The sequence below is a fragment of the Geotrypetes seraphini genome, chromosome 3, assembly GCF_902459505.1.
Source record: "Geotrypetes seraphini chromosome 3, aGeoSer1.1, whole genome shotgun sequence".
NCBI lineage: Eukaryota > Metazoa > Chordata > Amphibia > Gymnophiona > Dermophiidae > Geotrypetes > Geotrypetes seraphini.
In genome coordinates this window covers 208,596,462-208,609,354 of record NC_047086.1, presented here as the reverse complement: position 1 = coordinate 208,609,354, position 12,893 = coordinate 208,596,462, and the positions used below count along the sequence as shown (strand labels likewise).

Sequence of the window (12,893 nt, the reverse complement as noted above, 5' to 3'; positions counted from 1 at the left end):
CTCATGTCAAAGACCAGTGCTCTAAATGAGTCCAGCATCACCTGCGTATGTTCCAGTTTAGCAGGAACTTGTCCAATATGTCTTGAAACCCTGGAAAGTGTTTTCCCTTATAACAGATTCCGGAAGAGCATTCCAGTATTTCACCACTCTCTGGGTGAAGAATTTACTTACGTTTGTATGGAATCTATCCCCTTTCAACTTTAGAGAGTGCCCTCTCGTTCTCCCTACCTTGGAGAGGGTGAACAGTCTGTCTTTATCTACTAGGTCTATTCCCTTCAGTATTTTGGAACGTTTCGATTAAGTCCCCTCTCAGTCTCCTCTTTTCAAGGGAGAAGAGGCCCAGTTTCTCCAATCTCTCACTGTACGGCAACTCCTCCAGCCCCTTAACCATTTTAGTCGCTCTTCTCTGGACCCTTTCGAGTAGTACATTGTCCTTCTTCGTGTACGGTGACCAGTGCTGGACGCAGTACTCCAGGTGAGGGCGCACCATGGCCTGGTACAGCGGCATGATAACCCTCTCCGATCTGTTCGCGATTCCCTTCTTAATCATTCCTAGCATTCTGTTCGCCCTTTTTGCCACCGCCGCACATTATGCAGACGGCTTCATCGACTTGTCGATCAGAACTCCCAAGTCTCTTTCCTGGGAGGTCTCTCCAAGTACCGCCCGGGACATCTTGTATTCGTGCATGAGATTTTTGTTACCGACATGCATCACTTTACACTTCTCTACGTTGAACCTCATTTGCCATGTCGATGCCCATTTCTCAAGCTTGATTATGTCACATTGCAGATCTTCACAATCCCCCTGTGTCTTCACTACTCTGAATAACTTCGTATCGTCTGCAAATTTAATTACCTCACTCGTCGTACCAATGTCCAGATCGTTTATAAAGATGTTGAAAATCACGGGTTCAAGCACCAAGCCCTGCAGCACCCCACTGGTGACGCTCTTCCAGCCCGAATATTGTCCATTTATCCCCACTCTGTTTCCTATGCTCCAGCCAGTTTTTAATCCACGTGAGTATTTCACCCTTGATTCCATGACTCACAATTTTACGAAGTAGTCGTTCATGTGGAACCTTGTCGAACGCCTTCTGAAAATCCAGATACACAATGTCGACCGGGTCGCCCTTGTCTATCTGAGAAAACCCAAATTGCATGACAGGAAAGAATAGCAGCAAATGCCAGCAGCGCTTTCTGCACTGCTATCAACTCTAGGTGACTGATTAGCCATAACACCTCTAGTTTGGACCATGTAGCTCAGCAAACACAGCTTGCTGAAATCCATAAATCTTAATATTCATCTATACTCACAATAGCCAATTCAAAGGAGGAAATAAATCAAATGAAATCTTACTTGCAGGATGTCTTCTGAAAAGAAACCTTGGCCGGGAGTATGTGGGGTGGGGGGTGTTGGGAAACTCAAGAGACCTCTTTCGTGTCATGCAATTTGGGTTTTCTCAGATAGACAAGGGCGACCCGGTCAACATTGTGTATCTGGATTTTCAGAAGGCGTTCGACAAGGTTCCACATGAACGACTACTTCGTAAAATTGTGAGTCATGGAATCAAGGGTGAAATACTCATGTGGATTAAAAACTGGCTGGAGCATAGGAAACAGAGTGGGGGTAAATGGACAATATTCGGGCTGGAAGAGTGTCACCAGTGGGGTGCCGCAGGGCTTGGTGCTTGGACCCGTGATTTTCAACATCTTTATAAACGATCTGGACATTGGTACGACGAGTGAGGTGATTAAATTTGCAGACGATACAAAGTTATTCAGAGTAGTGAAGACACAGGGGGATTGTGAAGATCTGCAATGTGACATAATCAAGCTTGAGAAATGGGCATCCACATGGCAAATGAGGTTCAACATAGAGAAGTGTAAAGTGATGCATGTCGGTAACAAAAATCTCATGCACGAATACAAGATGTCCCGGGCGGTACTTGGAGAGACCTCCCAGGAAAGAGACTTGGGAGTTCTGATCGACAAGTCGATGAAGCCGTCTGCATAATGTGCGGCGGTGGCAAAAAGGGCAAACAGAATGCTAGGAATGATTAAGAAGGGAATCGCGAACAGATCGGAGAGGGTTATCATGCCGCTGTACCAGGCCATGGTGCGCCCTCACCTGGAGTACTGATAATATTATTTTCTGATAATACTATTATTATTTATTAAGATATTATTTAATATTAATTATTTATTAATATATTATTTATTAATATATTATTTACTGATAATATTATTTTCTTTAGTCCTTCAAACTACTCCAGAAAAGTGGTTATTATGATCATCGACAAGAAGGTGGAGATAGAAAACTCTGAAAATGAGCTCCATGTGCCAACAAGCTAGCATCCACTGTCATGATTTTCCAATAAGAAATCACTAAGGCAACTCTTGATAAGAAGGCTGGGCAATCAAAGCCACCATATCATTCCGCGATTAGTTGTCGCTGTCCAAGGTATTAATGATTGTACTCCTGGAAGAAGGGAGACCAGCAAATGAGGAGCGACACCTGCAGAGGTCTCGTATGAGCTCATGCTCAAAGAACTCTCTCTAAAAGTGATTTAACATAGAATTAATAACTTGACTATAGTCCCGTGTCTGAAGACTCTGCTGTCACAACAGAGACTGAATGAGACTATTTTAAGAATCCTGTGATCTGGGAGAAACACACTGCTGAATCACAAGATACACTAGGGATTGAGAAGGCTGCAACCTGCTCTTTTTGAAATTAAATTACCCAGCCGAGAGAATGATGATTGACTACTGTGGAAGTCGCTTGCTTGAAAAGCAGCAGCTCAAATCAACCAATCATCTAGGTAAGGATGAAGCTGGAGACCTTGTCTGTGTAAATAGTCCACCACAACTACCAGCACCTTGCAATAGGTCCTGGGAGCTGTGGCTAGGCTGAATGGTGTCACTTAAAACTGAAAGCGTTGCCCCATTACCACATATCGGCAAAACTTCTAGTTTGGAGGCCATATAAACATATGAAAGTAGGCTACTTTGAAATCCAGACTGGTAAGAAATTCTCCTGGATGAACTGAGGTGATAACTGAATGCAAGGTCTTACTTCAGAACTATGAAACTCGAAGAGAATGATTGAGACTTTTAAAGTCTAAAGACCGGACGAAAGGAACCATGTTTCTTGGGAATTACAAACAGATGGACTATTTGCCCTGTTTCCGCTCTTTTCAGGGTATGGGTATGACTGCACCTAGAGAGAGAATGTAAGGTAGACATGTAGGTAGAGAATGTAAGGTAGACATCTGATGGGACGAGAGCAAGAGAAAACTAAGGATGGAGCAATTTGATGGCAAAATACCAATTTGTAGCCCTCTCTGATAAAGTCCACTGATCTGCAGTGACTTTGGTCCATACCTCAAAATACTTGAAAAGGTGACCTCCTATGAAGTTGTCCGAGGATAGGATCCAAATCCCATCATTGGAAGCTGAGACTCAAATTGGCTCCATGATCAGGTTGAGATCTGGATTTTTTTAAAATCTGAGCAAAAGGAAGATTGATGAGACTGGAAATGGTTGTGGTTGAGTGTATGGAGACCTACCCAGTCTATAGCACTTCAAATCTCACATAGAAAGCCAAAAGATGTGGAAGAGGAACAACTGGAGGCTTTAGGTATATCTTCTGGAAGCTGCTGAGTGTTGCAGCTACCAAGAGCAGAGGGGATCATAAATGGTATCTACTAGGTAAGCTAACCCTGCTTTCAAGCAGGTGATACAAGATGAAACAAAAGATTAATTTTTGGAAGTAGAAGAGGAAAATATCTGAAGCCATTTCAGGCATGTAATAGCCACAAAAGAAGAACAGATAGACACCAGAAGATCAAGAGAAGCTACAAACAACTGTGATTGCTGCCTCAGTCTTTCAGAGAAAGGTCTGCTTTTCTACAGAAGTGTAGTCTTCTCTGTAACTACTGTCACCAGGGAATCCACCTGTGATAATTGAAGATTTTCTTTCTCCAAAATCTAGTAGATAAAGTCATGCTCTGCTTACTTTGAAACTGACAACAGCAGATTGCCACTCGGCTGAAATTAGACCTTCAATTGCAGAATACATAGGGAATGTCTTAGAAGGACCCTTTAAACCTACCATGATAAACAGAGGTTGAAATATAGAAGTTGTTGCAGGATCCAAAATGTCAAGAACTGCAAAAGACTTAGTAAATGAGGAAAAAAGTTCTCTCTTATAAAAGAATATGAGGACTTAAGGGTTGTCTCTCTCTTTTGCAGTAAGTTCTCTTACCTCAAAAGGTTCCTGCAAGGATGAGAATCTGGACAGAATAGAAGCTTGATCTGAAGGAGAGAGACCACAGATTCTGAATCAATTAAGTCTGCATGGTCCAATCAGACCCATTTGGGAACAGGAGGAAAGAAAAGAATGTGCTGAAGACACCAGATCGTCATCTGCACATTAACCAAATTTCATTAAATAAAGCCTGGTGCATTAATAATACAAATTCAGGAGAAAAAAAATGGTACTAAAGCTGATTATTTCTCAGATGGCAAAACAGAAGCAGATAAGCACACTGATACTTAAGGCACCGACACTGACTCTGCAACAGATTCCTGTCTAGAATCTAAAATGGCTGTCGTTCCTTCAGTTTCCTGAGGGGAGCTAGAGGCACATAGGAAAGGAAAAACTGGGACCATCAAAGACTGTAAGGTGGATTTTGAAACCAAGGCGCCTAGGCTCAGTATAGAAGAGGAGTGTCTGCTCGAGGATTTACAAGAGCCACAGTGAGAACATCTCTTTACCACCCCCACAGGGGCTACTATAGCCAGTGCAATGAGTGGAGTAAACAGTGCTGCTGAAGTAATGAAAAGAATACCATGCAGTTCCAATTACTACTAAAAAAAAAAAAAAAAAGGTGGGATCAGTGAGGCGTGAAGAAATGGTGCCTTCAGTTAACAGCTGTGACCACTACAGCAATAAAACTGAGAGAACAGACTCCATTATGCATTTTTAAAAATAGGATCATAGAAGTGTACAGAATGAAATAAAGAGAGGAAGAAGTGAAAAGGGAGAGGACAGAGACCTAGAAACTTCTAGGCATAACTCTGTGAAGAATCCCAGTTGACCATCTGGACAATAAGCTTCTTAGAATATATTAGGAGTTGTAGAGCATACCACAACCACCTGCTGAAAGTGGAAGCTATATGCTGGAGGTATATGAACTTGGCTGAAGACCCAATGGGGCAAGGCAACCATCTGTAGGATTATGACTAAACACCTCTATGTCAGAATCCTCCCCTAAAAAGAATAATAGTCATTACGATAGTAATTCTGCTCAGTAAGAGAGGACCTTTAATTTCATTTATAGTTGAAACTAGCATAAGAACATAAAAATTACCACACTGGGACAAACTGGCAATCTGTCCCAGTATAGCAATTTTTATATTCTTTATGTTAACGAATTCCACAATTTAATTACCATATTTTTCGCTCTATAAGACACACCTGACCATAAGATTCACCTACCTCTAGAGGAGGAAAAACCAAGAAAAAAAAAAAATTCTGAACCAAATGGCGTGACCTATACCCCCTCTAGAGGTAGGCCGGGACAGGTTACAGAACATGTCTAGTGATGGGCACGTGTAATGGCAACCAGCCCCCAGCTAGCCCACCCCAAGGCAAAGGCAGAACCCACCCCCCCCCCCGATATATTTATTGGAACTATCGCTTTCCCTACTGCTAACTAAATAATCAATCAAATTTCAGATTATACGACAGCCTCAGCACCCTGAAATTGTGGGTGCAAACCCCGTGCAAGTCACTTAATCTTCCACTTTCCCAGGTACATTAGATAGATTATGAGTCCATCAGGATAAATAGGGAAAATGATTGAAGTACCTGTATGTAAATCGCTTTGAGTGTGGTTGTACAAGTCCCAATCCCTTTCCCCAACATCTAATGAATGCCTCCATAAGTGTTCATCTTTCCGCAATTCTCTTCTTAAAACTATGAGTCCTCTAGAAAACTGAGGGCAATACTCCTGACCTTTTTTTTTAAACAATCATATTTTCTTTGAAGCAACTTTAATTAAAGCACCTGTCAAGTTCTCATATCAACAAGCAAGTATTTCATCCACTGACACATCTTCAAAGTAAACCATATCAATCCATTTTTCCTTTAAATCATCCAATTCAAATTTAGTACGAGAACTAAAAGAATAAACATTCATTCCATTGTCCTTCAACTTAATATCAAAGAGAGAAAAACTAATTAAAAACGATCAGACAATTCTACTTGTTGTATCTTATGTAAAAAGAAGTCAAGTATTTGATTAGACTTTTAGATTAATAAAAAAAAAAAAAAAGAGAATATTGTCTGCTTTATGGGTAGCTTCATAAACAATCAGACCTTGCACAAGATGATAAATGCTCTTATCTCATGTTCCTGTTCTCTCAACTTCCAAAGCAGAAGTCCTAGTAGCAAATTAAAATCCCCCAGAACATAAGAATTGCCGCTGCTGTGTCAGACCAGCAGTCCATTGCGCCCAGCAGTCCGCTCCCACAGCGGCCTCCAGGTCAAAGACCAGAGCCCTAACTGAGATCAACCCTACTTGCGTATGTTCCGGTTCAGCAGGAACTTGTCCAACCTTGTCTTGAAGCTCTGGAGGATGCTATCTGGTCCCAGGGATTTATCATTTTTAAGCATATCAATCTGACTCTCCAAGTCAACAGGCAAAGAAAGTAAGGGCTAGATGCACAAAACACGGTCATTAAGACCGTGTGGGTCTCTGTTGGCCAAAGTTTTGGCCGACTCTCAAGTTTGCATGCTAATTATTTGCACAGAGGTCCCGTCCGATCAGTCGCTCCGAGAGTGACCGACACATGCGCAGAGCTGGTTTGGGGAAGCCCCAAAGCAGCCTCCTCCCACTCAGCTGTTGGGGCTTTTTTCTTTTTAATGACACAGATGCTGTATTACATAAGCACAATATCTACCCCATTTAAAAAAAAAAAAAAAATGCTGTGCCTGTCCATCTGTTTTCCCCGCCTTCCCCACCACACTCGATGATGGCCCTCTCCGATGACCCCCCACCCTCCCTCTCAATGAACCAGAATGGAGGCAGAAGGGATGTCCACCATCTCCTGTCAATGCGAATCCTCCCCCGCACAAGCGAAAAACATCAGGAGGGATGCCCACTCCCTCCTGCCACCGGATGCTCCCTCTAACCCCCCCCCCCCCACACACACATACACATTCCCTGTACCTGTCTCAGAAGTTAACAGCAGCAGGGATGCCTGGTCCCTCCTGCTTCAAGGCTCACCACTCCAAAATAGCGGGTTTTCCCCTTCCCAGTGCATCATTTGATGCACAGGAATGCCCAAGGCCTCTGTATCCCTGGATGTCCCAGTGCAGAGGCATCTCACAAACAGCTGGACTCCCGCTTGATGTTACCACTGGGAGGATGAGGGAAGCACATGATGAAACAGGCAGTCTTCACAGGTCAGATTAACAGTAGTTGCCTGAACAGTGCCACTGGCTGGGAAGCAGTGAGCCTCAGCTATGCCAACAGCTGAAAGAAAATCTTAGCTGTGGCATAATGCAGGAAAGGAAAAGAAGTCTACCCCAGTAGCACTAGGCCATATAGGCTGTGGGAATCAAACTGGGATAATATAATTTCCTTAATTTCACATCAAAGGCAAATTATGCAGTTTTTACTGTATCATCACAGGATTTAGACTTAACATATTTATTATCAGAGAGAAGCAGCTAATAACCACATATATACAGAGAATTGTTGCCTTTTATATTTGGTTAATGAATAGGTAGCTTTGATTTCTGCTTACCCTGACTTCTGTCTCTCTGGACTGTCCGTTCAGGTCACATTTAGAGCCATTAATATACATCTGGCTATGATATCGCTTCAACCTATGATGCTTTGATGCCTGAAATAAAAGAAAACATTTACGTGGAACCAGCAGGAAAAAGCACAGCTTTTAAAGTATGTATGACCATGTTTATAAGCAGGTGAGAGCCTGGTTTTGTACATAATGCATTTTTTCACTTTTTGGAGGAGAATTTTTGTAAAACTCAATAAAGATTGAAATAAGCAGGTGAGAGCAACAGAGGCATTACTTTTAAAGGGGTGAATGGGGACCAAGTAGTTCTAGGCATTCATTACTTCATAGGAGGAAATGTCGAGGCATATCACAATCGTACAGTATAAAGTAATTCATACAATTCCAATATCTAATGTTAGAGTTACACTTTGTATAACCACCACCATGACAAAACACTGTATCTTAAGGCGTGTAACGTCTACACTCTAATCAAACAAACTTCCATTTTAATTTCTTTCCCCATTCTACCAAATTTCTGAAAATTATACACAAATTAAAGAATCCATTGAGGTATCCTTGTTATAGTTTTAAAATAGCCTTCAATAACACTGCATTGCAACTTTTATTCAGAACTCCACTACCACCAATCCCTCCCACCACTCAAAAATGTTTTAACACAGTCCACATCTCTAGTTTCTTCATGGTACCCTCCTATTCACAATGAAGAATCCCCTTTTTTATTGCTTTACCTCGACCGAGACTCAATAGCTGAATTGAGATGCCTTACCTCATACAATACCATGCAAGTAGGAGTACCATACAGAATATTATTGTTACCTTATCATTGCACAATTTATCTTGTATAGTGTTGCACAAGTTAAAAGTACTATATAAACAGAAATGTAAAATACACTAGAGAATATAATCTGATCACAAAACTTCAAACTGCAAAACCAGTGCTGGAGTTGATGCATCTGCATGGTTCAAAAACAGCAGAATGGTGCACATCATTGAAGTGGGGAGGGATAATGGCAGTGGCAGCTACCAACTGCAGCAAAAGCAACATTCAAGGACATTTGGGACACAAGCCCCTAGGTGCTACAGTGCAATTTCTAAATGCCATGGTGAACTGGCCCCTGGGACTAGTCTGACTCGCACTCACCTTGGCTGTTTCATTGTTCCAGTCAAATTCAGACTGATAATAACCGAGATATAAAATATCACCTTTCACTTCGGATTCTAAAAATACACACAAAAAAGTACATACATGAACATGTCTTATATGATACAGTGGCCTTATACGTGCTAGTTCTACAACACTAAAATGTTTGAAGGTAACTGAGCTTTAGATTTCTTCCAGAGAGTACCTAATGGGACAAAATTTGTAAATGCACATTACTACAAGGAAACTTTAACAAAACTTTATGAGATGACAGTGATAGCCATAGGGTTAGAAAGAACAATATGAAGTAGAGCTACATAACCCAAAATTCCACTTTCCAACTAAACTAAACCTTAGGTTTGTATACCGCATCCTCTCCACAATCGTAGAGCTTGGCACGGTTTACAGGAGCTGGGATAGAAAAGGAACTCCAATGAAGGGTTATAGGCCTTAGTATAAAGAATGTTTAGAGGGGCTTAGTATACCAGAGAGGGAGGAAGTATTACATTTTTGAGAATAGCCAAGTTTACAGATGTTTACGGAAAAGTTGGAGGGAGCTCAGATTCCGAAGTGGGGAGGTAAAGTTGTTCCAGAGCTCAGTGATTCTGAAGGGGAGGGAGATCCCTAGTTTTCCTGCATGGGATATGCCTACCAAGCATTTGAACTTTGACCAATTCACTTTAATATCTAAGACAGATTACAAGATCTTAAGGACCCTGCAACCATGTGCTACCATCTACTGTGCATCTTGGGGCTCCCTTCAATACATCACTCTTTTTCAGCATTCCTTGTAATAGTGAGCTCAGCGTTAACTTTTCACTCATTTCTACCAAGGACACATAGGTAAACATTTCTTTTGGCCCAAACCAAAGCACTGTATTCTATATGGATACAGAGAAGTTTAGATAGAAAAAAAAGCATACAGTACCTTCTATATGATACTGCTGGATGTATTTCCCATAACAAAATTCATAGGTCCACCAGTCTTTGGTCTAAAAGAACAAAAATTTACACTAAATTACATGTACAAAGGTATCCTATAAAGTATCATGTAATAATAATTTAAAAAAATCTTGAAATTCAACCTCTTTGTCACTATGGTTTGTAAAATCAGTCCAGTTGCACTGATTTTTATTGTTTTGAAAACACTCTGGAGCCCTTTTATAAAGCTGAAGTAAGCCCCTACATGTACTCACTACAACAAAAAATTTCATACCACTGGGTGTGCTGAGGTGGAGTTTTTTGTCAGATGAAGCTGAACTGAGGCTTTTTCTCCACCTTTTTTTTCCCCTGTTACTTCCTGTTGTGTGATTGGCTTGTGTGTGTGTGTGTGTGAAATTAAAGCCTGTTAGTGTTGCAGAGGGGAGGTTTGTTGTCCATATGGGGTTCTGATTTAGAGGTAATATAATTGGAATTTAACTGACCCTTTTCCTGAGAGTATAGTATTAGTATGCTGAGGTGTCCCATGATAATTTTGCCATGTGCAAGCACTACCCATGTGCTAAAAAAGCACAGGTTTTTTTGGGCAGGGGTCATGTCTGTGGGTGGAGAGTAAGCGTGTTCTCTGCTGATCTGTTAGCGCAGCTACATTGCTTGCCGCTAACCAATTAGCAGTAAGGCCCAGCAGAAGAAGAGGCCCATCTTCGGGCACCGGCACCAAGCACAGGACATGCCGGTGCCGGTGCCCAGGTGCCGGTAAGAAGCAGGGGGGGGGGCCGGATCGCGGCGGGGGGTGCCGGGTCGCGAGGGGGAGGATGCTGGATCGCATGGGGGGCCTTCGGGGGAAGCAATGCCAGTTCTCGTGGTGGGGGAACCTATCAAAGCGAGTTTCCATTATTTCCTATGGGGAAACTCGCTTTGATAAACAAGCATTTTGGATTACGAGCATGCTCCTGGAACGGATTATGCTCGTAATCCAAGGTATCACTGTATATGAGTTTATTGCTTTTTCTAAATGATTTATTCAGTAGGTGAATATTTATTCATATTTTGATTTATTTTTCAGTCATTATTTTATATATATATATATATTTTTTTTTTTTTTTTTTTTTTTAATTATTTTTTTTTTTTTAATTGTTTCCACGTTTGCCTTTATGTAGATATCTGCTGAGTGTGGTGACTGAGAAATTTTCCAGTCATTCATCCCGATGAAGACATTTTTGAAACTCGGCTGGATTAGGGAGTGAACAATTTCTTTATAGGACATTGGTGATTTGGAATATTATTTTGTTGGGGGGGGTTAACTTTTGATTGATTCACGAGTGGTGTTCAGGATCACACATCTTGAACATGTGGAATTGAGGCTTGTGGACTATTGGCATCCAGTGATTTGTGAGCTCTGTTTTTGAACTGCCAGAATCGTTTGATTAGAGTCTAGATAAGTGACCTTTTTATTATTGTATTACCTAAGCGCTGGCTATTTTGCTCTATTATTGCAAATTCATTTACTTTATGAGATACCGAAGCATGTAATAATTGGTCTAACGGAGAATAGAATGTAGCTGTGATGGTTCTCTGTTCCATTGGTCTCCGTTTCATATGATTGGTATGTGAGAGGATACTTAGCACATTCATTACATTTCACTATAATGTTATATGGGTCTTTTTCTATTTTTCTTTTGACTCTGTTTGTATATTATTAAATTCTTTAGCACTATAGTTTCGATATATTTTTATGAGTGCCTATTCGATATTATAATCTCCAAGATATTAATTGTGAAAATTAGCGCAAAATACCAAAAAATAGGTATTTCGTTAAAGATGACCTTTAACATGCAGGAACGACTTGCATAAGGGTGCACTTTGAGCAAGGGACATCGACGCCTCTTTGAAAGCTCACGGTTTTAAAAATAATAAAATATGCAAAATGACACCAGCGCAAGGGTTTAAAAATTATAATTAAAATTTATTGAATTATTGTTTCTATTTTTCCATTATGATATCAAAAGAATCAAGCATAATTGCTTAACAGTTGCGCTAATGGGAGATCGTTATAGTTGCCAAATGCTGGCCTTCTAATAACGAACTCATCTTAATACCTCCGGTCATTCTATTATATACTTTTGGCTCAGTGACATCATCAGTATAACAACCAATAACAATTCACAAAAGAGGTGGTCTTAAAAGTTGGATAAAGAAAATTCCTTTACGTTTCAAAGTTAGACAAAGTTTTAGAAAAGTACATTTGTTTGCTAATAGTTGTTTCTGAATATAAATCATAATGTTCACAAAAGTATATTAAGAGAAAAGAGAAATTATTTGTTAAAAAGATGCTGAAAAGTTCTCAGCCTTAGAGGAAAAGAAAAGAAACTGATAGGTTCAAATTACATAGCTTTAGCCCACAGGAGGAGGGGCTGCCTGAGCTGACAGTCTCACACACAAAGAGCAGGAGTCTCTGACTTAATTACTTCAGATGTTGCTGTAGGATTTCTTTAGGTTGCAAAGATATATACAGTAATATGTTTTTCAAAACCCATTCCTTTGTTCAACACACAGCCACACAATCATATACTTCAGTCATATTTGCTTAATTCATACTTTGCTTGGCCAAGCTTTCATTCATTCATAATTTTCATTCAAGTTTGGGACACGTTACTAACTAGTCTAAAGTCTAAAGCAAGCACATGTGGTATTAATTAACACCACGCTGCTGGGAGTGGGAAAACTCAGAGAGGACAAAGAAGACAGAAAACTAGTCACTGGCACAAAATGGTGTCCAAAGACAGAACAGATATAAAAAAAAACAGAGAACCCAAAATGGATTCCTTTGGTTTCCTTCTGATCTGGCCCCACAGCAAAATACACACAAAGAACACCATTCTTTCCCTTATATTAATCTGTAGTGTATTTTTCTGGCTTTATCTACATTCATATTCAGATTTTTTATTTACCCGTCTTTCGTACGCTTCCATTGGGCGTG

General features: G+C 40.6%; 1 protein-coding gene across 2 annotated transcripts in view; it reads right to left on the bottom strand.

Moving 5' to 3' along the window:
• The window catches only part of OS9 (OS9 endoplasmic reticulum lectin), a 206,029-nt gene that overhangs the window by 158,298 nt on the left and 34,838 nt on the right, over positions 1–12,893 (bottom strand). For both annotated transcript variants that reach the window (XM_033937158.1, XM_033937157.1), the window contains exons 3-5: positions 9,903–9,966; positions 8,975–9,051; positions 7,819–7,917 (exon numbers count right to left, since the gene is read on the bottom strand). In XM_033937158.1, coding sequence (XP_033793049.1) covers positions 7,819–7,917; positions 8,975–9,051; positions 9,903–9,966 — 240 coding nt within the window. The remainder of the gene's footprint in view (positions 1–7,818; positions 7,918–8,974; positions 9,052–9,902; positions 9,967–12,893) is intronic.